This window comes from Pseudopipra pipra, chromosome 6, assembly GCF_036250125.1.
Source record: "Pseudopipra pipra isolate bDixPip1 chromosome 6, bDixPip1.hap1, whole genome shotgun sequence".
Classification (NCBI taxonomy): Eukaryota; Metazoa; Chordata; class Aves; order Passeriformes; family Pipridae; genus Pseudopipra; species Pseudopipra pipra.
The window spans coordinates 6,204,714-6,229,602 of record NC_087554.1 but is presented as its reverse complement, the minus strand read 5'-3'; the positions used below and the strand labels follow the sequence as shown (position 1 = coordinate 6,229,602).

Below are 24,889 nucleotides of genomic sequence, written 5' to 3'. Positions count from 1 at the left end.
TTGGGGACACAACAGCGGCAAAGCCCACACATTCTAGCACCTGGGTGAATATTTTGCATAATATTCAGGTACGAAAACAAATCTGCATATTTAATACTGCCAAAGGGAATCCATCAACACTAGTGTAAAGAAGCCCTGGATTACACCAAATGCATTTCCAATTCTTGTGAGAGGAAAAGTAGATTTAGAGTTAATCAAACAGCAATCAATCAACTGCATTATTAGAAAAAAGGATTTTTCAGCTCTGGTTTAATTTCATTAAAAGCTCCTGGCCTCAGCTTTGAGTGAGGGTATGATCTGCTGCAGAACCCTCTAAGCCATTCCTCACCGAGGGGGACCTACGTGGGCACACGTCTAAGCACACAGGCACTCAGAGAGCCTTGGGACAGCTCAAGGAGTACAAGTGACATGACCAGTCGTTGGAAAGAAATTACAGAAGAGAGAAGGACAACCAAAACCTACTGTATCTACTGCTGTAAAATAGTATCCAGCCCTGTAGAACCACTGGCTGTAACCCCAGTACCTCCTGAACACCAGTGTTCTGGCCAGGTAACTCTGTGCCCTTTCCCAAGGTGGTTTCTCCCCTTCACAGTGGAGACACACAGGAAAAAGAAGCCTGAATCAGTCCAGATCCTGTTGTAGCTATCTCTGTCTCAAAGAGAACATATTAAGGCTTACTTCCTAAAACCACTCAATTCCAATCAGAACACTTAAATGAAAAAATTTTATGTACAAATTTAGGAATTAAAAAAAAAAATAAAATTCAAGTGTAAGGCACTGCTGAAACAAAGATTGGGCTCCCAGTCAGAAATCCACCCATCAGACTTCACTTCATCCCCTCACACTGCACAGCTGAAGTAGCAGTAAAGAATTTAAATGGCAGATATATGGGTTTGGGGACCTTGTTTTATGTTTGTTTTTTTGCTTGTGTTTTTTTCCACCGGGCATGACTTTTGATATAATGTGTCCATGTGTTGTCAATCTTCTGATGATGATTTCATTAAAAAAAAAAACAAACAAACTGAATTTGACCCTTTTTATCAGTTTATTGATAAAAATTGATATGAGGGACTATCTGTTGACAGCTAGCAGCAAGAAATACTTCTGTTAGCACCTGCAAGTAATATTTGCAGATTAAATGCAATACCAGCAGTTCAGTAATGCCTCTGAGGTCAATGACCAGCTGAATCAGAATTATTGCTGCTTTCTACCAGTAACAGAGAAGAATTAGATATGAAACATTCAGATACCTCAGACTGGATTTTTTTAATTTCTTTTGTTTTTTAATGTATTCCACCACAGGTCTTCCTTACACCACTTTAACTTTCAATGAGCATCAAAGATGTACCTTAAGAGGAAGAGGAGCTTGTTGGCAGGTACATTTTTCTGCTGGCAGAATATGTTCCTCAAACAATCACGTCTTATCACAACACTCACTTAAAATTTTACATCAAGCTGTATCATGGGGCCCTTTTAAAAACCCCTCATTAATTATGATTATGTAAGTACCATTAGATGTGAGACATTCCGATATTGCTCGTAGGAGTTATGATTTAATTCTGTTACAATCTACTCTACCATTTGTATAATGACTCCTGACATTTTACTTTTTGTTTTGTAAAAGATTCTTGTCTGACATAGGAAAAAAAAAGAAAAAAAAAAAGATGATATTTTGGTTGTGATTGTGATCTGACTGAAAAGATGTTATTAATTAAATCTTGTACACAGTTATACCTGAAAACTCACTGACAGCTCTTGGGGGAAGATACATTACTGGAAGACCATTGTTATTTAGGTCTCTGAGGCAACACAGAGGCTCTAATAAAGCCTACATACATTCCTGTGACTTAGGCTATTATTCAGCATTTGTGGGGAATAGTTCAACTTTGGCCTTTAATAGTTACTGGCCTGGCTCAGTGTGGTCCATGACTCCAGGGACCACTATGAAGGAACATTTGCTTCAGCTCAGTAGATGAGTTTGCAAACACACAGGGAGCAGAGCTGAAAAGTCACCTTCCTCACAGAACACAACACAAGGTTCTGGTTTCGTACCTAGGCTGAGCTTTGAGCCAAAAGGAAGAGAGCAAAAACATTTTACCAGAGCTGGAATTTTCATTTTCTGTTTCTTGTTCATGTAATTTTTTTCATCAGAAGATTGCAGAGAAAATACTCCTTCAGGGGATAAATAAGTAGAAATTGCTACAAAATTCCAATTGCCTATAGTGAGAGCTTTGACCAAGTCCCTTAACTAGCAGCAAGTTTCTTTTCACAGAAGTTATAGTGGCAGTTCTTTTCATGTTAAAACTATACTATATATATACACTATATATATATATATATAACATATATATATATATGTATATGTACTTCTGAGCAGAGAGAAGGTCCACCTCACAAACGTAGAGGAGAATTTTCTTAAATTATTTGAATAAGCATTATTTTTTCAGCATTTTCATTGTAGTGCCCATATACTTACATGGAATAAGGAATTTCATCAAGAAAGACGTTTTGAAAGTTCTTACTTACCTTAGTGACACAGGAACACAGGGAACTGAATCTTCTTAATGTGCTCTCTGAGCTGGGGCTGGGGCTTCTGAGTACTCTGAAGGTAAATGTGATGTGACTAGTGATCAAATTGCTTCATAAGGAAAAGTTCCTCACAGTCAGGGCAGCTGCTTAAAATGCAACATAAACAAACAGGGTCTGTGTCAATATTTTGACTCTGTGTAAACAATTCAAGCGGTATCACTCTGGAGTTAATGACACATAATGCTGTACAAAATGCTCTGAAAGGGTTTTAGTGAATTAATCTGCCTTTGCGCTCTGGAAGAAAATTGGTCTCTGCCGTGGAAAAATGTTAACTTCAGTGCTCCTGTTAAATATGATCCTAACTAGGCCTGGAGCTTCCATAAAGCATCCTGGAAAAGGGCTTCACTACTACCAGGCAAACGGGAAAAGAATGATTTTCAGACCTTGCACTGTCTTAATTCCTTTCACAGAGCTTCAGAAATTGGTCAGATTGATAGACTGGAATATATGATTTTGTCTGAGTAAGTATAAATGAAATATTTCTTACAACTCTTACAACATCTCCAGGCAAACACTCTTTCTCCTTTTTGCAACATCATGAGTTTGAGCTGGAAAGGACATTGATCAGTGTTTTACAACCCTGTTAATAAAACTAAGGGAAAGCAATCTGTACATAGGAGTTTATTTAGATGCCCACAAATTTTAAATCATTCCCCTTTATATCTCAGCCCACTGGATATCCTATCCAACTGAATTACCATTGGGTTTTACAATGTGATATACAAAATGAGCTGACATTATGATTTACAAACATCCTTTGAGTATCATATAAAACACAACTCTTTCCCTTATTATACAATCATCAGGGCAATGCAAATAGAATCAACACATTATTAGCTGAAAATGATGGGGCATTTTAAGAAAATAAATTTAACTTTACCACACAAACCTGTTAACTAAAACAAAACCCATTTAAAAAATGGGAATAAAGTTGTCTGAATGATTAAAGTAATTTCATATTCTTTGCCACTGTCCCCTTATAAACATAATAGTACTTCATTTAAAAGACAACTAATTTTTTCACTGTATAGTCACACTTCATTCTTATTAATCAGTTTCACATTTTCTCCATGAAATTATGAAAAACTCACAAATGTAGACTTTCCAAACTGTAGCCACTATACTTATTTTTGCAATCTTTTCCATACACTCAGTGTGTTTAAGGAAATAAACAGAAAGAAAAAAACACCACACAATGAGCAGAACAAAACATAACAACACGTTAAGAATGTGACATTTAAGCCATAGATGCATCACCATAGAAATATATTGTTGTTCTAATGTCACAAACTTTCTAGCCTCATGAAAAAAAATAGACATTAGTTGAAGAGAATCTAAACTCTAACCTCGATATGGGGCTAGGAGTTTTACTTTATATTTCTGTCTAAACTTAGGTACTCAACAATGCAGTAAATTTAAAACTAAATATTTCTGAATGTCATAAAATATGAAAAGATAAAATCTGTTTCTGAGCTGTTAACTGGGTAATGGAAGTTACCAAGCAATGGAAGTTAAGGCCTCCTGTCCTGCATGTCACTGGTAGAGGGGCCTCTGCACTTTGTCACTGTGGGAGCAGTAACTGAGCATGACAGACATCATTATTACTGCAAACACAAAAAAAGGAAAGACTCTGAACTCATCAATGATGCTACAAATGCAAGCAAATTCTACCTTAGTCAACTTAAATTACATCATCTTAAGGGTCTCTGTTGTATCACTGTATAATCCAGAGGAACTATACTCAATGGAATACTGGTAATGACTGGTGATTCTTTCCTGAATCTGTATTGAATTGGCAATGGAATGTGGGTTTAGTTCCATTTCTCACTATAGGAGTCTTGCTGCTCTGCACATTTGGAGAAGAAAGTGCTTTTTCTGCCATTTCATTAAGTTCATGGCATTTAATTTTATAATTTTTCTAAGACAGACTTATTTTGACTACTTCCATTCTGTCCATACCTTTGAATGCTTTAAAATGTTGGACAGCTGTGAAATATAAGTACTATGCAATTTGACTGTACATACATACATATTTTCATAAATACATCTAACAGGGACCTTGGAACTAAGTATGTGATATCATGGGACAAAAATCACGACAGGCTGCCTTATTTGTAAAATCTAGATTCAAAGTAAGAAGAGCTGAATTCTATCAATGTTGTCAGTACACAAATTAAAACAAAAGTACAGCATTAGTTTACCCATGAAATAATTTAAACATATTTGCGAATTTCTTGACAGGAAAAGTGTGTAATTTACAACACTGAAAACTTTTAGCAACCATTGACTTCTATGCGCTGTACTGTGAGTCACCCGGACAAGGATGAGCATAGTGATCGGTCCCAAAGGCAACTCCCAAACACCTTCCTCGTTTGGAGACTTTGGTAATTGTCTGTTGTATATAAAATGCCAATGCACACGACTTCCTTTCAGGTGTTAACTCCATCAGTGTTCCTCCCTCAGCACAGTCCAGTCTGACGAGGTCAGTTGTTGTTGAGACACTCTAAATCCACCGAGCAGCAGACGTTCCCATTCTGCACAGACAAACAAGCAGGTGTCAAGTCACAAAGAGCAAAGGGGCTGGTGGCATGCAGAGGTACACATCCACTGCCTACAAAAACCCACTTCCATCACCCCAGGGGTCACCGTTGCTCCCAGTGGTGGCTTTTTGAGGAGGCTGACTTGAACAAATAGCACTGAACCAGCCTGGACTACTCAGGAACTAGAAACCTGGATGCAGTCCCCAAAACAAAATACAGCACAGCAATGGCAACAGAGATGACTGGATTTTTCTCTCATGGAAGAAAGTCAATGGAAAGAGTTTGTGGCAGGAGAGCCTATCCCTGATAAAACCTAAAATCCAACACAATGCAAGCTATAAACTGCTGGTGCCAGGGTGCTGCCTTGGTGTTAAAGTGTGCTAAGACCATCCTGGCTCACCAGACTTCGAATACACATCCTGCTATTGAAACAGGATTTGACAGATAAGCTAGTCTGTTGGCTTGTAGATCTGTGACTAGCAGTCAATCACTATACACTCTAACAGTCCAGTCCCCCCTCATGCAGTCAGGTTCTTCTGACATAACCCTTCCTGGGGTGTATGTGTGGAGATTCCTCCCTTGGCTGGGGACGCCCTCCAAGGTTACTCCTCCATGTTAAGAGAAAGAGATCTCCTCACAAGCATTGGTATGGGTGACTCACATCAGATGTCCACTTAATAATTACTTCTTTTTGCTAGCTTTAATATAACTGCTTCAAGAATTGCTTTGTTACTACTTTATGCTACATTATACTCTACTAGTAGATTTTTAGTGTTAATATTGTGCAGTAATAGTTTTGATTAAGATCTTTTGTCTGATCATTTGTATAAAATAAATTATTCATTTTATATAAATATTCTCATCTTGCCAATCACTAAAACCTGCAGGACAAAAGTTGTTCAATCGCACCTCTATAATTCCTTAAATTTAAACCATTAACATAATCCAAGGCTAAAACTGGGTTTATGTGCACATAGACTCCTCTCTGAGAAGGGGTTTAGAAAGAAGGGAATCCTTTCTGTACCTCGAGACTCACCAGCAAGGCTTTGCTTTTTAATAACTTTATCTAAGCCTTCCATGCCCACCTGCGGCAGAGTTTTGATGTGATCCACAAAAGGAAGGTTTCTGTTTGTCTGAAAATAGCAGATAGTTCAGGTTCTTGATTCATGGCAGATGTGGGGGAGATGGGGACAACACACACACACCACACAGCTTTGGAATGTAATCCTTTGTTAAATATCTTTCTCTAACATCCAGTCATTTATAAAGCTATCTTATGTAATATATCTAATGTAATAAAAAATTACAACCACTAAAAGCCCAAACGAGCCATTTTTTTACCTTTTTTTTTTTTAAATCCAACACAAATCAGCCAAAAAAAATAATTTAAAAATGGCAGGAAAGTTGCCTTCAATAATTTAAAGCCCTGGAGCAATAGCTTGCTCTCCCACAGTGAAAAGAACATTTTATAAAACTCAAAACAACATTTTCATAATTCTGATATTAGCACAGTGGGGTCATCACTGCACAAAGCCAAGGAGACAGACTGCACTTCTGCATTAGAGGCACTGGATTAAATACATCTTGATGAGATCAGGGAACAGAAACTGTGACATTCCCTTCCTGTTACTGTTGAGGGAGTGGCTTCATCTGTGAGCTGCAGTGCCCTTTTACTTGTGGACTTGCTGGTGAAACTTTTATTAGTGTTTCTGCCTCAGCTTACCAGGTCTGTAATGCACATGTTCATGAACATCCACACCAGGCAATTACTGAAATGTTAGTCTAGATTCATACTGAGAATGCCTGAAGGGCACTCCAACAGAATGCTGCACTGGGATATTAACATATCTGTGCTCAACGTTTTTAGCAAGGAGAGAATTGTTTTGTTTCCACTCTGCAACACAGAAAAGATGTGGGTTTTTTGTAGGCTCTCGGGTCTCATTTACTTCCCCAAGACTTTAATGTGAGCCTCCAAGGGCAAATTTTGTTTTGTCCCTGAACAAACCCAATTGTTTTTTCCTGAACAAACCCAATTTTGTTCAGGATGAACATTTCCATGACCATTGCACCCAGCCCATCATACCTTGCATTTGCAAGTTGTACAAGGAGATCCCACCATTGTCCATACAGCGCCGCTAAGCCTTGTGATTCCATAGCCATCTGGACAGGTTTTCCTGATGTCATAGGTGATGTTGTCAGCCAGACAGGGGTCACTGACACAGTGGGGACAGCACTCTCCTTCGGAGATAGCCGTGTACTCGCAGTTTAGACTCGGGCACAGAAGAGGCCAACAATCCACCTCTCCTTCCTACAAAAATTGAAGCAAATCTCATTGAATTTGTTGCCATCTATGAGTTACCAAGAAACATTTTATCCTGTTGAACAGAAAAGTTTTGTTTTGCCAAAATTGCAGCAAACTGAATGGATCAGATCTCAGTTTGGTTGATCATATAAATTCACATTTGAATACTGAGCTGAAGTTCCCTAAACGTAGCAGATTATCATTAGGTTGTTTCTGTTATCATCATAGCATGGGAACTTGAGTTCTCTGGGGATTTTGAAGACAGGGTTAAATACTGGGTTCCAATATTTTCCACAAACTATAATTTTTGCAGTGATTGCCTTGCAGACTCATGAACTCTTTCTACTCCTGGTCACATAAACACCTCTGTGGGATCACAGCAAGCATTTAAATAGAAAATTAACACTGCAGATAGATGTAGGTTAGTATGCTTGACAAGCATTGAACACCAATCTAACTCGCAGCAGACAATATTGACTCCTAAAGGAATTGCTAGAGCAATACCATTTATGTTCCACTGACTTATTTTATTATTTAGCTTTGTGAAAAAAAACAAACGAACAACCAAAACCAAAGCAGTTTAGTAGCTAGAGACATTGAGAAGACAGAAACATCAGGTCACTTCTGCAGACTATTCTGTGTGTCTAAACTTAACCTGTGAAGGGCTTCAATAACTTGCATTATGCTACTCTGTAAACACTTCAGATGTTGAGAACATCACACACTACACAGGACCTTACAGGTAGCACTGATTTAGAGCGTCACTGTCTTACAGCTCTTTATGTTATCCCCATCATAAAATTAGGCAAAGAACTGTTAGACACAACCTCAATACTTACTCTGTGCATTATGGATAATTATCTTGTAACAGTAACTTAGCTTTGAATGCAATTTCCTTCCTGATGCTCAGACACCTCTTGATTAGTATCATACATAACGACTACGTTATACACACAGCTATAAATGGAAAGCTGATAATTTTAATGAACTTCACTGATGCACTAATTAGTGTATCTGTGGAAAACTTAAAGCTTTAAGGAAACAATCTACAGCGTCTAACGAGAAAATAAGTGTTCTTTATTTTGCATGTTCTTCTAGTAATTTCAGTTTTCTTTAGCCTTTTTTATTTGGTTAATTTTTTTCTAACTTACAAAGTGGTACTGGCCCTTGGTGTTTCCAGCATTTGCTGAATGGGGAAAAAAAACAAAATTAAAAAAAGGATTTCATTTTCCATTTTGCTAAGACAGCCACACCAGCTGATGTAATTAAAACCTGAAACTTCCCCAACCAAATCCATCACATGAGAAAAAAAATCTGAAAAAGTAATGTAAAGATCAGACAACCTTACAGAAGTTCTCAAAAGCAGACCAACGCTGTCATTAATATAGTGCCATGGTTTCCAAGCTTTTGTCAAGCTTTTCATTTTGCTCATTAGACCTACTTATTCAGTAGAAAGAGGAAAACTGATGATGTAGCTCTCAGTTCTCTGGGGCTCCGTAAGCACTTTGTTATCATCTCCAGTCTGAAAAGCAGGTGAAGGAAGAGCCATGCACCTGCTTGCAGGTATGTTTTGCTAAAAGTCATAATTATTATTATTATTATTATTATTATTATTACTCCTATCCAAAATGCTTTTCCCATACCAGGCAGCGGCACTGCTGGCAGCTGTAGGTCCAGTTGTCCCCGCTGCGGTAGAGCTTGTGCCCGGTTTGGTCGAGGCACTGGCTGGTGACGCGGGTGTCGCACTCGGGGCAGCAGAACAGGTCAGCGCTGGGGTTCTTGCAGTCACAGGCCGTCCTCCGGCAGAAAATCCTCCCATCCTGCGAGGACACATTGCCCTGATGTCAACCACAGACTGCCAGACAGCAACCCAGATAAGGTCACGGGTGTACAGAGCAAAGGGCACATCTCTGGCATATCAGGAAATATTAAGTCCTTAGCGTATTCAATGATACCACCGATAAGGGTTGGATCATGCCTGTTGTAATATGACAAATACCAGTATTATCCCAATTTCTGTCAGTGCATGGATCCAATACTGCCTGAATCTGAGAACAGTTTGCCTGTCTCCAGCTAACTGAATTTAAAATGAGTCAGTATCTCAGAAGAAATATAGGGAAGGAATTTCATATCTCATTGGTTTCATCAACAAACTATTCAAGCAGTTGTCACTCTAATACATATAACATTTATTTAGCATTACTTTGACTGAATGTACCGCTATGAAGAAAATAAGTTGAATAAAGTTGGAAAATAAGTTGAATAAAGGTGGCCCCTTTAACTTTATCAGAGCAAAATATAACAAAGTCACAGTAGCACTACTTGTTCTTTATTCTGACCTCACATCTGGAACACAGTACACCAGTATAAAGACAAATGGACCCATTATAATTCAGTTCACGTATTTCAGAAGCCCTGGATTTCATAGGCTTTCCAAAATATGATTCTGCTAAATATTTGCTTACAGCTTTGAATGGTTCATTTTGTTAAAGACCATTGAACAGAACTGTTTGAGATAAGCAGAAGAATTGCTTCTGCATGTAAAGAGAAAAGGATATATTATCTTCACATCAGAGGAAACCAAACTGATTCTAATTTTAGTTATGAAATTTGGATGGACAGTCATGTTTGAAATTACATCCCTTCTTGTAGGTGAGACATCATAGAGAAATGCCACATGCAGGCTGGAAACTGAAGTCACAACTAACAGTGAGGAGATTATGGAAAAGTTCTGAAATTAACTCCTTTTGCAGTCATTGCTAGTTATTGGATTACTCCTTATCCAAGCAAAGCATCCACTGCAGCCAATTTAAAGATAGAGCTGTGAGACAAAGGAAGCTATATTCTGCTCTGGGTCACACCTATACAATTCCTAAAACAACTCCATTCATTTCATCGCAGTTTTTCCTATTCTCATCAGAACCTTGCTCTGAGTCTATAAAACTATATCTGATGTCAGAAGGAACCAAATTTCATTGCCAGCAAATACAGTTATACCTTTCAATTCAAGGGAATTGATTTCCTCTGATCCCTTAAAAAAGTGATTTCTAAAAAGAGTGACAGCAGCCCAGGATGGCTTTTCCATAGGCAGACAAAGCAGCCATAACTACAGCATAGAATCACAGAATGGTTTGGGTTGGGAGAGACCTTAAAGATCATCTTGTTCCAATGCCCCTGCCATGGGCAGAGACCCTTCCACTAGACCAGGTTGCTCAGCATGTAGCACAGGGGGTTGATTGCTTATGATTTGATGTAGGGATGTGTGCTTGGCTCTTATTTTAAAGCAAAGCCAGTCTTGGCCACAACGCAACATGTACAAAATTAGCACCAGGGAGTCACAATATCCATGCCAGTCATTGTCACTGTTGCATTTCATCACAGTTTTGAATGGATTAGAATATTGCATGCTATTGTAAGAATAATTAAAATGAGTTCTTAAGCCTAACAAGTAAAGCTGAAGAGAACACAGAATTACAGAAATGTAGAAAACACGCCAGGTTAACATGGATCTGAACTGCTTTTGCCAACTGTAGGGCACACGTTACTAGGCAGGGTTTATTCAGTGTTGTATCAAACTAGGATAAGTAGGGATTCGGTACTAGCAGCTAGATTGCTGCTTTAGCTGTGGGAAGAGGAATAAAAAAGCTTTATTTCCTTGCTCAGCAATTTGAGTAAATCATAAGGAAGAATGGCAGCGGCCCATTTCCTTAGCAACAGGTTTGGCCAGGTCCAGACGCACATCCAAAGTCAGCTCAGCGCAAGAGCTCTGTCAGGAGCACCCGCTCCAGGCGTGTGGGGTTGTGCCAGGAATCCAGAAACCTTCACCATGGCAGTCTCTCTCCTCTTCTGCGCTCATTAATAATGGCTAACAATGGCCTGTCTGCTTAGATCCAATTCAGTTTCTAAGCTCTCAGGATTAGTTTTCAGATTTGCCCTTTTGGCTGGTGACAGTGCTGGTAGTTCTGTGCTTCCCTGAGCATCTTTTACGTTGCCTTTACTCTCCATATCTCAGAACACTGACAAAGCCTGGTGAGTTTCCAGAGAACTTTTGGTAATCATAATACACTGCTACTCTCTTTAGTGTCTAAGCATCTGTGTTTTGTCTACAACCTAATTAGCTCTATACCTTTCAAAAACCCTTTTTATCCCTATACTGCAGTGACATAAAGCCTCTTAGGCTACAACATGCCACGTACATCTTTTCAGCTCTCCAGTAGCCCTGAGAAATATGTAGGAAATTAAAAAATATATAGAGAAAACTTTATTTTCTTTAGGTGAGTAACAATATATTAATAACATCTCATTACTACCTCTTCCTCCCCACCTTCTTCCCTGCATCAGTTCTACATGCTTCAAAAGCACCAGTGGTATGAACTTTGTTCTTATCAAAGGTAGAACTGACACACAAGGGTGACACACATGTTAAGGGTGACTCAAGTTTCCACAGGGCCCCAGATCCAGTTTGGAGAGAAATCAGACCCTTCCAAAACCAAACCAGCAAACAATTCTCATCCTCAGGAACACACATCAGCTCGGCACATCCCCCTGCTCCCAGTGTTGTGTGGATCTTCCAGGTTTTTTTCATACAGGGTTGTCTTAATCAGAGGACAGGCTCAAAAGCCCAGATATAGCCAGAGTTTACAGCCAGGCTTGGCTTTTTTCATGGCAGACTGCAACAGCTCCCCCTCCCCTTCAAATTTCTAACAGCTTTAAATTTGATGCCCTGTTAAATCCACAAGAATTCGGGAAGATGCCTATACAAGACACACCAAATATACTTAAGGTACAAGGTTAATTTATAGTTTTGAGAATTTCTGATTTTGTAAACTTGATATACATTCAGATGAACTAGGATGTTTTGAGGAAACTGGGTCCTATGAAACACTGAAATACCCTGTGCTTCAATGACACTTTGCTTCATTATATAACTGAAACAATATAATATCTTATCTCCCATAGTATCCTACTTCACAAATAACTTTGAAGTTCATTAAGTAAGGTTATGTAAGGTATTTAATTTCCTTTACATCCATTATAAGTTAAACTATTTTCAAGATAGTATCTACGTGTTTCAGCCAATGCACAAAATATATCCACCTGACCTTTCCTAGAGTAACTATAGCAAAAGAAAAGCCCATTTTATTTTAAAACTGAAATGCTGATTTGTCTCCTGGATAAAACAAGTAAGTAGGATCATTTCAAAGTTCAAGTAAGTAGTATAAGGAAGGGTTTAGTTACCCTCTACTCTTTTCCTCACTGCAAACTGAGCAGGATGCAAAAGATCAAGCAGGGCCAGGTCTGTGTGCAATTGCATGAAAAGGATAGGCTTGAGAAGTAGCCTGGTGTATTGGCAGCTACCACTTCCAATGTATAAAAATACATTTTAATAAACACCGAGTGAAGACTTTACAGTCTGCCTGGGATGTGATAGAGGAGGAGCTCTCCCTCTTTTCCCTCTTGAAACAGGCAGCTACTGGAACAAAATTAAATGCAAATGGTAATTCCCAAGATAAAAACTGAAGAAGATATAAAGGAAGAGTCACAGCAACAAACAGTGTCAGGCTTAGTTTAGACTATCTATGTACTAGTTAATCATGTGTATATTTTCATACACCGATAAGAGCATTCAACATAAGAAACACGTGCAATGGCAAATAAAACAAATTACAAACAATCTGAAATGGGAATACTAATAGTTATAATTCTGCAAAGGCAGACCAGATGTCTTCACATATATTAAACTGTTTATTCTGTTGACTGGAAATCCTTTCGTAAGCCTGCCAGTTCCCCAAGATTACCATAAAAGCGTGATATATATTCAGTAGAGTTGTACACTTCAGCTTCTGAAAGGAGGAGTTTTAGGGAGCTTGAGGCTACTTGAAGTAAAAAATATAGCAACTAACAAGAACATATTCCCTACTGAGCCCAATCCAACAGTGTATTTTGCAGGTTCTATTCATCTGAAGTCTTTATTTTCCCTTCTGCTACACCATCACAAAACAGAAATGATGAGGCTTTCAGTTTCTTGCAACTTTGAAACACCTCTTCCCCTTTGTCCCCCTTCAAACCCTCTCATGCTTCTCTGGCTCCTAAGCATTGAGACATGGAGACTGAGAGACCAAATCCCATGCTCCATCTTCAGCTTTTCACAGTGGCCAAAATCTAATTTTACTTGCCCTGATGCAGGAGCCTGCACTGCTCTGCCTATGGACAGCTTTACCCATGCTATGAATGAATCAGGTCAAAGGGGCCATAAAAGACCAACCACTTCTCAGATTACGGCATTCTTAAAATTCTTCTGATTTCAATGATAACATTTCTCTGTTAACTGGTGAAAATCAAGAAAGGACAGCCAAATGTTCTTCTAACTTGGTTACCATAGTCAGAAAAAACCCTGATAATTTCCAGGGGAAAAAAAAACACAAACCAAACCAAACAAAAAAACACACTCTCCCTCCTCCCCCTGATCTAAATCTTAACTCTAAGGTAGATCTACTGATACTAGACCTGGCTTCTCCAAAGGTGCAGAGGAAGCTGCACTGCTCAAATGGGAGAGCTGCCAACACAGCCAAGCTGGGATGAGGAGGAAAAAGCTGGCCTTTGCCCTTCTTCACTTGAGGAAATTAAGTGCCTGCTGCTGGGTCCTCTAACCTTTGACTCATGTTCAGACCTGTCTTCTCACACAGCTAATTCACATGTATTCCAAGGAAAGGGAAATAGTACCAACAGGAACTTGGCTGACAGTACTGAGAGGTGACTATCCTCATCAAAGAGAAATTAAAACCAGTTTTCAGCACTTCCAGTAAGTGTGCTGGAACGTTGTGTTAAAGGGTAATGCAAGACTCTCTTCAAGGCACACTGAGATGCTCTGGCCTACAGGGTAACACAGCAGAAATTCAGTAGGATTAGCCATTATTAAGCTACATATATATTCACAAAATAAGAAAAGAAATGCCTTCCCAGAAGAATATCCCCATCCCAACTTCAGTGCCCACAGCAGAGACAGCTTTACCCTTTACTTTTTGCCTCAGTGCCTTAGGCTTAGGCTAATATTTTTGCCAACACCAGTAGCATTGCAATATTGGGTTCCTGACATGAGCCCAGGGAATTAAAGGACTCCTGAAGCCCAGACCAGCTGGATCTCACCTTGCAGGAACAAACGGAGCATCTGTCCTCTCTCAGGGTCCACACCTGCCCGTTCCGCTTGAAGCCTCCTTCATGGGGACAGTCTCCAGTGCAAGATGGTCCGGATGGACAAAGGCAATCAAACCCTCCTGCCAGGTTCACACAGGCTGAATCATTCCAACAGGTGTGGGTCTTCAAGGCACACTCATCAATATCTGCAAAACAGCAGATTTATAAAGCTTTGGACACTTTTCTCATGTGGCAAGTTTTATTTCTGCATTAAGTAATCGTTGCTAATCTGTCTTGCTGGTGGATGAGGGGTTATACCTTTCATATTTACTTGCCAGACATTAAATACTGATGTTTTTTAGGTTATTCTTCAGCATTTACTTTGATTCCACCAAGAATTCTTAAACTATCTCCATCAGGCTTAATTATAAATGCTGAGTCTGACATACTTGGTGGAACCATATATCAAACTTGAACCTTCAGACAAGAGTATATACTGATTTCCCAGTGACTGGTAACTACTGGTCATTCAGAGTGACCTTTTGTCAACTAGGCCACTCTCTGTTCTGGATTTTACATCAAAATAGAGGTGCACTACTCTTGATAAGTTCCTACCATGAGCAGCATTTCCCATAATAAAAGCAGTCAGTTGCATCCTTTTCCCATTGCTAGAAGTATAAGTGAATTGGGAGGCAGGGAGAAAAAAAAAAGAAATCAGATGCACCTGATACAGAAAAAAAGTCTTAAAGCTATGCAGTATGATTTTGCAATGACACAAAGAATAGGTGACAAGATAAAATCATTATACACCAGAAAAAGAGAATTACAGTATCCCATTAAAATTGCTCTTGGAGGGTAAAATATGCAACATGAATTTATCTGGGGAGTTCATGCAGTGAATCCAAATAGTTACTTTAAAACTTAAAACATTCTTAAAGATCTCTCATTTTCCTTTCAATAGACTTTGACTTGTGGTTTTTGTTGAAAACAAAGGTATAAATGAAGCATTCACTCTGCCTTTGGTGGTTTCACCAAGCATCATCAATATTGTCTTCCCCATCACATTAAGAGCTCCTTGAATATAATCTATATAGGATGCAGAAGAATCACAGTACAGATTAGAAGGGTAGCTTTCACAGTTCAAAACTAAAAGGATTTCACAGATGAATATAAAGCCATATTGCCTACAGAGTTGCATTTAATTGCTTTACTTATGACACTGAAATCTAATTCTGTTTCCATGTAATTTAACAGATTTATGGAAAGCCAGATGTTGGCAATTATAGAAACTAACATTATTCATGTTCTCAGTAGTACAGACCTGTTCACATTGCACAAAGCCAACTTAATCTCTTATACATATGTAAAAGGGAAGAACACCCTATTTATGTCCTGCTACCGCTGTTCTCCGTTTAGCACACATAAAAAGGATGTCCCCATTAAGAGCAGCCCAAATTGGTAAATGGAAGATTCTTGACAAAAAAGCCAATCAACCAAAGCATGAACATAAATTCCTAATTGCTACTCAGTTTGCTCATTTTTTTCGTTCTTTATGCAAATGATGGTTTCTTATTATTTTATGGCATTTATTATTTAAAAGTTTTAGTCATTAATCAGATAGAAAAGGCTGGACTCTGCACTCATTTTCAGCTGAACTTTTAATAGAACTAATTTTCTGAGAACATCCCTTTGGCAGTTTTTCTTCTTGTCACTGACTGCATTTCTTAAAGTCAGAACAAACAGCCAACGTTCTCAGAAAATTGAGGATAAAAAGCTCTAAGTGTAACATGTTTTGCCCCTGTCACTCCTTCAGCCTCAAACCAGACTGGGGGGTGGGGAAGGAAAAAAACCCAGACAAATGCTCCCACATTGTCAGCTCTGTTAGCTTAAGAAAATATTTCAGTTTAACGGAGTTCAAATGGACTTGCTCATATCAATGCAAGTTCAGTATGTACGTGGCTATGCAAAGCACAGAAGAAAATGCTCATTTTTAATGTGAAATTTCTCTTAGCAAGTAGAATCAATGTGTCTATTTAGGTGTTGAAAAATCAGTCTGGCTTAAAAATTATGAACATGTCCAAAACAACTGGACTTTATTACAAGACTTTTGCATATGGATTATTTTTATATATTTAAGTCCTTGCTTGGTTCAAATTCCCCACACTCCCCTCAGGTTTCGTTTGCTTTCCCACATCTGCTCTCAGAAGATGAGGGCTCAAAACTGGAACATTTAATGACAGGCAAGGCAAAACCTGTACATAAATCTCATTTCCCGTTATAACAACACAAAGTATGAAGGAAATAAATTATTAATTTATAGATCAAGTAACTTAAAAGAACACTGGAAATAGCAAGGAGAGTCCATATTCTTTCCCCACATATATAGGACCAAAAAAAGGTCTGTTTTTATGTTTATGGGGATTAGTTCTTTCATGTATCCTATTAACCTGCAAAAACAACCTCATTTTCACACCTGGAATAGGACTTTGCAATCTTATTCATTCTATTGAAATTTTCTGTGGCATAAACTACTAATTAACACAAGTAAAAGTGGCAGAACTTCACTTCCCCCCTCCAGACAGTTCCTTTCCAAGGAAAAGTGTGGCTATAGTTGAAACAACCATATTGACCAGAAACTTCCTTCACTGCAAAGCCTTATGCTATTTGCTATCAACAAAGTATAGCCAACAGCAAAGGGATTTCTGCCAGGACACGCCAACTATCATATCACTGATGAAGATCTTCACTCTTCAAACACTCCAGTCTGTGCCTCTATAAACAAACATACAGCCATAAGTACCTGATCATACGTGTTTTTTAGCCACCAGTCACATTTCGTGGGTGAGAAAAGAAAGAAAACAGACCACTCAAGACGTGCTCGTTTCCAAAATACTCTCAAAGTGCAGAGAGAGCTTGGTAATGCGGGTAGACAAGGAAACAGAATCAAAATGGAAGCAAATAATCCCTTGAGATGCAATTTTCTTTTCCATCCTTTTTGGCTGTAATGAGAAGTAATTTGCCTCAGATATTATGAGAGGTCCCATGGCCACTGCACTTGAACAGGGCAGAAGACAAGCATGACTGTACATATCAACACAAGTTCATTAACTTGGTTTCACTGAAATTTTAAACCAATCCCTTGCTACTTCATTTCTTAGTTTTCAAGGCTATTCAGGTTTTAATGGTAAAACTTTTCCACAGCACCTTAATAAATTTTGTGCAAGCAAGCCATGCAGTGTGGTGCTCTGTATTATCATGATAAGCTGATGCAGAAGAAAGAACCCTACTAATGTGCTAATTTTAACTGTTATGGTACATTAAACCATTACAGTATATTGTTAACATGAAAAATGTATGCTGGGCTCCCAAACCAATGTATGTACAAGTTAGCTAAACACTGTTTTGACAAATCATTTTTCACAGGCAACTTGTCACTTAATGATTTTTGCCTCCTTTCTAAATCAAAGTTATTTGGAGTCACCTTTGAAAAAAATATCACTAAACAGATTCATTCTTAGTTAGAAAATATTTTATGATAGTACATTTATTCTATAGAGACATAACAGTCTATTAAGGAACACTGCACAGTAAATTAGATTCTGAATATAGGATTTACAAAAGCTTTCTAAAAATGTAAAAATGACTGAACACAATTACCTTGTAGACATGTAACACAACTTTCTGTCAGAATACAAGAATCAGAATTTACTAAGTGGAAAGTAAGAAAGATAATCTTTAATTTACAGCATAAAATTCACTGACACAGACTCCGATATTATCAGCTTTAAGAAATTCTATGAGCAGAAGAGAAGAAAGTTGTAAACCAGCAGGTTCTAGAGTTGGTCTTGGATACTCCACACTGTAAACAAACCTTTCTGCCTATGTATCATTTCTCTAACAATGGATAGGAAAGCAATTCTCAGGCATATAGGAATATTTTCAAAGATTTTCAAGGTCTAGCTTTTTGTGCGATACAGAAAGGGGCAAAATAAACAAAGAACAAACTTCCTTTTCTTTTACTTTCTAATCTAGGTAAGAGGCAACACTGCAGTATACTATGAAATATATGAAAGCTTCAGGAATTGATTTAAAACCCATTCAGATTTGACCCTCAAGCACTGCTGCACCCAGCTTTTGCAGGAGACTAATACCTGTGCAGTTTTCTTTCACAAGCTCTTGAGTCCTACCTTTTCCCAGCTCTCATTTCCCCTACAACAGCTCCTCTAACCCAAGAAAGAAAAAACAAACAACACTGACAGGGACTGCTGCCTTGGTTGTTTTTCCTTCTGTGCTTGCAAGTCCCAATGTCAAGACCCAGAAAGACAAATCACCATGTAAAAAAATGGAATCAGTAAATCTGCACTCCAGGGTCTGAACAGCTCTCTACAGACCGGAAGCATCTGAGAGATGGAGATTCAAAAGTATAATTTGCTTTGCCTTTTTTTCCTGCTGTAGAAAGGAGCATGCTTTGTGGGATACTATTAACTTCCCAGAATACAGCATTTCTTTGCCAGTTTTTCCCTTCTTTTGGTTCTGATAACCTGTACAGATCATTCTTTGGTTCTGCATGGGCACTTAGTGCAGGCAAAAGACACCACCAGTTGCTTCTATATGGTATCAGTAGATAGTAGTAAATACTGTATCACATGACAACTCACACTTCTCTATAAAGTATTATTGTTTGTTTACCTGAGAGTGCAGCAAAATTGTATCAAAATTTAAAAACAAAAACCAAAACCAACCAACCAACCAACCAAAAAAAACCAAAAAAATAACACCCACAAAAAAAAAAAAAAAAAAAAAAAAACAAACCCAACAAAACAACTCTGAAACTGTAGCCTACAGGTTTTAATTGCCAAGCAAACTTTAGTAGCAACTTCATAGAGCAATTGTCTTTTGTCTGCAAGCAGTATTCTTAATAACACATCGTGAAAGACCAATGCCTCTACTGCAGGAAATTAAATTACATTCACTTAATTTGAGCCTGCTCACCATCACTTTATGAAGCTGACATCTCTGCTAAAAGCTGCCTTTGGCTGATACTTTGAGCAATAAGAGAATTTTCCCAATCTGGAAGTGGCCTGGCTAAGTCACACAGCCTTATTACCCCAGCTCTGGTGCAATATTATGACCTTACCCACCACATCCATCGATTTACACATTCATCCCTTGCCAGGTGACCAAACTCCACTGTTTTCTCCCACTCAATGAGAATAAAGCTTTTAGAAGCACTGAGGTATCACAACACCTCCCAAATACGTGTTATTTTTCTTAATGCTCTGCAAGCACTGCAGAGACATTGCAAGTAATGACTCAGCTCCAAGAGCACCTACAAAATAAATGGAGGGAAAGGGGGTTAACCAATAGGTACCTAAATGCATCCAGCAAAAGCAAGTGGCTGCCTGGGCTTTGGGCAATCTGTCAGAGATGAGTACTGCCTCCCACTGTCTTGTGATTTTCTTTTCTTTATTATTATTAGTAGTATTTATTGTTATTGCTATTATTTTGTAGGGGAGGGTTTAATCTTCTTTTGCTTATGTTTTTAGCCTATTTATTGTTCTCCAAGTTTGTCCTTCAGGGAGGAAGAAAGAAGAAATGTTTCAAAACACACTGGAAGACAATGGCTCAAATCTACCTCAGGTGCACACTACAAATCCAGTATACAATACAGCAGGAAAAAATGCTGTTGCTAAGTAGATCCTCTTTTTTTCTGAAATAGAGCGAAGACATTCGCCCTGATAAGTGCTCCACCACATAAACAACATGTAATGTGATGTTTTAGCTACAATGTATAGTGTTATCCGTTGTTTTAACCAGTTCTTAGTTGCATTTTAAAACAAATATCATGGTTTGGTTTGAAATTTGTCACTATGGGTTAGCAGAATCTTTCAATTAATTTTTAATTATTTTATTTCATTGTACTGGTGAAGCCAACTGGTTCATTCTCTCCCTCACTGGTAACCCCACAGCAGATGGTTCAGAGAAGCTATTTCATTAAAATAAACCCGCTAATTTCACATTCTGTTTACAACCTGCATATGGCAAGATGAGCACCTCACCTCGCAAGCTTCCAGCATGCTGTGCAGGTCAAAATGAGGGCAGTTTGTTTTCATGAAATCCCATCCCTCCAGTCTCCGCAGAAAACAGAACATTTGGGGCTTCTTTTTGCAGCGCCCAACCCTGCAACAGCGATTCAATCCAAGCAATGCTGACCTTTCCAGCAGCTGAGCCTACCTATGGGTCATTCTCAACCACAGCCTTGTCTGTGTCTGTCTTCTCCTGAGATCAGCTTGACCCTTAGATCTTCTTCATCCCAAATCAGCCACAGAAGGTCAGCCTGATGAGGGACGGGGCTCCCCAGGCAAGTGGTACAGGTAAGCACCAGAAATGCTAAAAATGCCCCTTGTCCCCAACTGCCTCAGGGCTTTCTGAAGGTTATGTCATGTTGATTTCTCATAAAGGAGGTATTTTCAACATTGCTCTGTTCATTACCCCTTTTACAACATTTAAATAAAGGAGAACTCTTAACATCTGAGAATTCGTTTAGAAATACATGGCTTTCATATGGTGTTTTATCTATTAGGTCACAAAGTGCTGTAAAATTTGCCATCTTTTACACAGCTACCCCCATGAAGTTCACTGCTGTGATTTTATGGAGCTCCCCATCAGCTTAGGACAACGTGTAAAAAGCTAATATAGCTGGACAATCTACAAAATATTGCTTTTGAAAATAATTATTGTTCCTCTGCATTTTTAAATCGTGACGCTACCTTATCCCAAGGACTTCTGATAGCCAAAATTTATGAAAGATGCGAATGTTTGTTACAAGTTACAAGTAAATTTATATATTTTTGTTACTTTAACTTTTATTTTAAGTATAGACTTTAAATCTTAGAAAATGCCCTTTGAAGTTATGGCCATGATAAATGAAGTTTACAGCATTAAAAAAAAGTCTTTCACAAAAGGAGGAGAAGAGCTTTTATAGGACATTCATATATATAACTGACTAAAGATGAAGTAACTGAAGTTCCAAAGAAAGGACATAACACTACGAGCAGTTGATCTGTATCTTTACAGAAGTTAAAATGGGATCCTTTCTAAGCAGTTTTAAACTCACCTGATAAAACATCACAGAGAAATTATGTTTAAGGCTTCTGAGAATAGCTACAATTACCATCTCCACTATGGTTTTATTGCTGCTTACTTGCTGCAGTGGCACACAGTGTCTCACAGCCAGTCGAGGGCACACAGATCACAGAACCAGCGCTAACTAACTCCTCATGGAGCCTTATCCTTTGTCCTCCCATAAAAACAACTGAAAAACTCCTCCGCACCCTTTAAAAATCCCTCTCTGTTCATGCTTTTGGGGCCTTATTCTGCAAATATGGTGCACAGAGATTCTGATGTGATTTGCGTCATTCAAAAAATTAAGGATGAAGATGGCAAACAATGGAAAACAAGCAAACCAAAGCAACATAGACATACCACAGATATGTTCATCACTGCTGAAATCTGGAATTAGAAAACCACCTCATCCCCTTTTGTGGCCAATTATGCTCCGCAGCAAGCCCACTTTCACTGCAGCTTTCATAGCAACTTGTTATGATAAATGAACAAGTGCAGTAAGTCACACTTCGGATCTTGAGCTGCCTCCCTCCTGTGATAACCACTCAAAAACGTGATGCACCATGAACCAGCACCCACCCTGCGTGGCTGGGGATGCTGACAAACACAGACACGCTCGTTTGCACTCGCATTTTAGCCTTAAACACAGTCACTGCTCAGGACAGCAGCTCAATAGTCACTTTGGAACACCATGCAGAAGGAGGTAAAAAAAGGCTCTGCTGATCATTGCTTACCAACACAGGACTCCCCGGAAAGAGAATAGCTTCCATTGTCATGGAAACCGCTTCTGCACTCACAGTGGTACCACCCTGGGAGGTTAACACAGCGTGAATGGTTGTGACACTCAATGATCCCCTCTGCACACTCATCAATATCTGCCTCAGAGAAAAACACAAGCCAGCCAGGAAATTAATTTCCTTCGACACCAATACTGTAGGTTTGGTTTTTTTTAAAAAAAGTTATTGGTTGGTTTTTTTGTTTTGGTTTTCGGTTTGTTTTTTGTTTTTTTTTTTTTGTTTCCTTTAATATATGGATTAAGGGTTATTACGGTTCCCAACAAGAGACACTTAACACACGACTCACATAACAACAACAAAAAATAACAATAATACATCATGTAACCTGTTACAGACAAGACATTCTTTTACACCACAATTTGTTAAAAATGCAAAGCAAACATGCAGATTTTTTGTTCCTTATTTGATTTTTTGTTTGTTTGGGTTGTTTTTTTTTGTTGGCTTTTTGAACTCAGAAGTTACATTTGCCTATGCACTTAAAGCACTGTAGAATAGGTTGCCCACCGAAAAGGCAGTTTCAGCAATACTCCTGCTTTACAAACTCCGTGTCCCAGGATACCTTGGAAAGAGAAAGCATTTCCTTCGGGATTTGTGTTTCCAGCATTCAGCTGCGATATTGGCAGTTATCTGGCACTTAAGGTGCTCAGAGCACTTGGCAAACACTTGTTAATCTCTTTTGTTTCCGTGATCAAAATAAATACCCAGTTCGTGTTTAACAAACAGAAAAAGCAGTCCTCGTTTAAGCTGCAATAAAACATTTAGCAGGAAAAGAGTGAGGCAAATGACAGCAAGTTTGTAGCAATGGAAAGATACAGCATGATGAACACCCTGCTGAGTGTCAATAAATGTGCTGGTTTCAGAAAGGAGTTTCTCAAATTTCTGTGCCATGTTTAATAGAGACCTCATAATTGCTAGTAACCTTGGCTAATCATGGCTGGCACCTGGCTGCTTCTCCCCTTTGAGCGTTTTTCAGCACATTTTGCAGGGTTGTAATTAAAATTAGCAAATTAATTATATGTTAACCTTGCGGTAATTTAAAAAGCCATTATATTTTCATTCCTCTATTCAGTTCAACTTTTTTTTTGTTCAATTTTGGACAGTTTTCAGCTGGGTACCTTATCAATTAAAATGAAACTCAAATTATTCCCATATAATTCCCATTTTCACCCACTGAGATCTCTTTTTTCTTGGCACACTTAAAATATGCATAAAATTGTGCGCAGCAAACCAAAAAATGTGGGGGAAATAGGTCCAGAAATTGCATTTAGCTCTGCAAGCATCAAAGAAGAAATGTCTCATGATCCTGATGCAAGACTGAGTTAAGGTTATTAACTAACCCCAGAGTGTAGCTTTTACAAAATACACACACCAATATGGTTTCATGGACTGCACTGGTGTCGTGTCAATGCACATGGAAATGGATTTGAAGTATCCTTCAATACAATTCCATTTTCTTATTTTGTAGAAGCAATACCATAGAAAAGTTTGATTTTTCTTCATTTCAGTAACAATATTTATTCTTGTGGAAATATGGCTGAGAAACCTTAAAAAAAAAGCTGTTTTCCAAGATTTGTGTCCAGCATGAACCACTCTAGCATGAACCAAGGTGTCCACATAACAGGGTTATAAATGCTATTTATTTCTAGCTTTACTCTGCTCCCATCTAACAATGAAGTCAATTTTTTAATGCTTTAAAATCTGTCACTGCTGCCACCTTCTCTGTACTTTCTATTTTGTGGGAGCTAATTTTAGTGTTAAAACACTGCACAAATCTACCTGTCCATCAACGGTGAGTGGTGCTTGCAAACTCAGACACTTTCAATTCATTACAGCAAATGGAATTTATAACCATGATCTTTTCACATGTCATGGCTGATGAAACAAGTTTAATCCTATTTGAAAAGTGAATGACTTTGCCATTGCAGGTCAACTGCAAATGAATCCTCTTTGCTTTCTTTTCTTCCCCAGTGTTGAATTGGAGAATGTTCCTGTTTAAAGACTGCTTCCTGAGGTCAATCCTGTACTGGACCTCTATCCATTCAATTTTACATTTTTAATTTACAAAATCAAGAGTGTTCGTAAACTTCGTCCCTAAACTTAAACCCTTTCAAAACTATATGATTTAGGCTCATGGTAGAGGATACCAATTGACTAGTAGGTAAGTTTTCAGAAAGCCTGTCTGCCAGGGTACTAAAACTAAGCAGCAGCTTACTCAGTGGAAGAAGAGCAGCTAGGTTATGTCTCTAGATTATGTCAGAAAAGTAAAATAATTCATAGAACTGTTTCAAGACTAGATGACTTTACTGTGGCAGTACCATAACTGTTACAGCTTTTGGTCTCTGATGTGTAGGGAGACACTAACCAATTTCTTCAACCAGCAGAGCTAGGAAAAAAAGACTCAT

The 24,889-nt window shown here is 38.5% G+C and overlaps 1 protein-coding gene across 5 annotated transcripts in view; it reads right to left on the bottom strand.

Moving 5' to 3' along the window:
* Window positions 1–3,197: 3,197 nt before the first annotated feature.
* NELL1 (neural EGFL like 1) overlaps window positions 3,198–24,889 on the bottom strand; it is a 282,121-nt gene continuing 260,429 nt past the window's right edge. For 3 of the 5 annotated variants that reach the window (XM_064657178.1, XM_064657180.1, XM_064657176.1), the window contains 5 exons: window positions 22,425–22,565; window positions 14,578–14,771; window positions 9,075–9,251; window positions 7,213–7,437; window positions 3,198–5,123 (listed from right to left, as the gene is read on the bottom strand). In XM_064657178.1, the coding sequence (XP_064513248.1) occupies window positions 5,073–5,123; window positions 7,213–7,437; window positions 9,075–9,251; window positions 14,578–14,771; window positions 22,425–22,565 (788 nt within the window). In that variant the 3' untranslated portion in view covers window positions 3,198–5,072. The remainder of the gene's footprint in view (window positions 5,124–7,212; window positions 7,438–9,074; window positions 9,252–14,577; window positions 14,772–22,424; window positions 22,566–24,889) is intronic. The other 2 variants (XM_064657177.1, XM_064657179.1) reach the window with 2 other exon arrangements.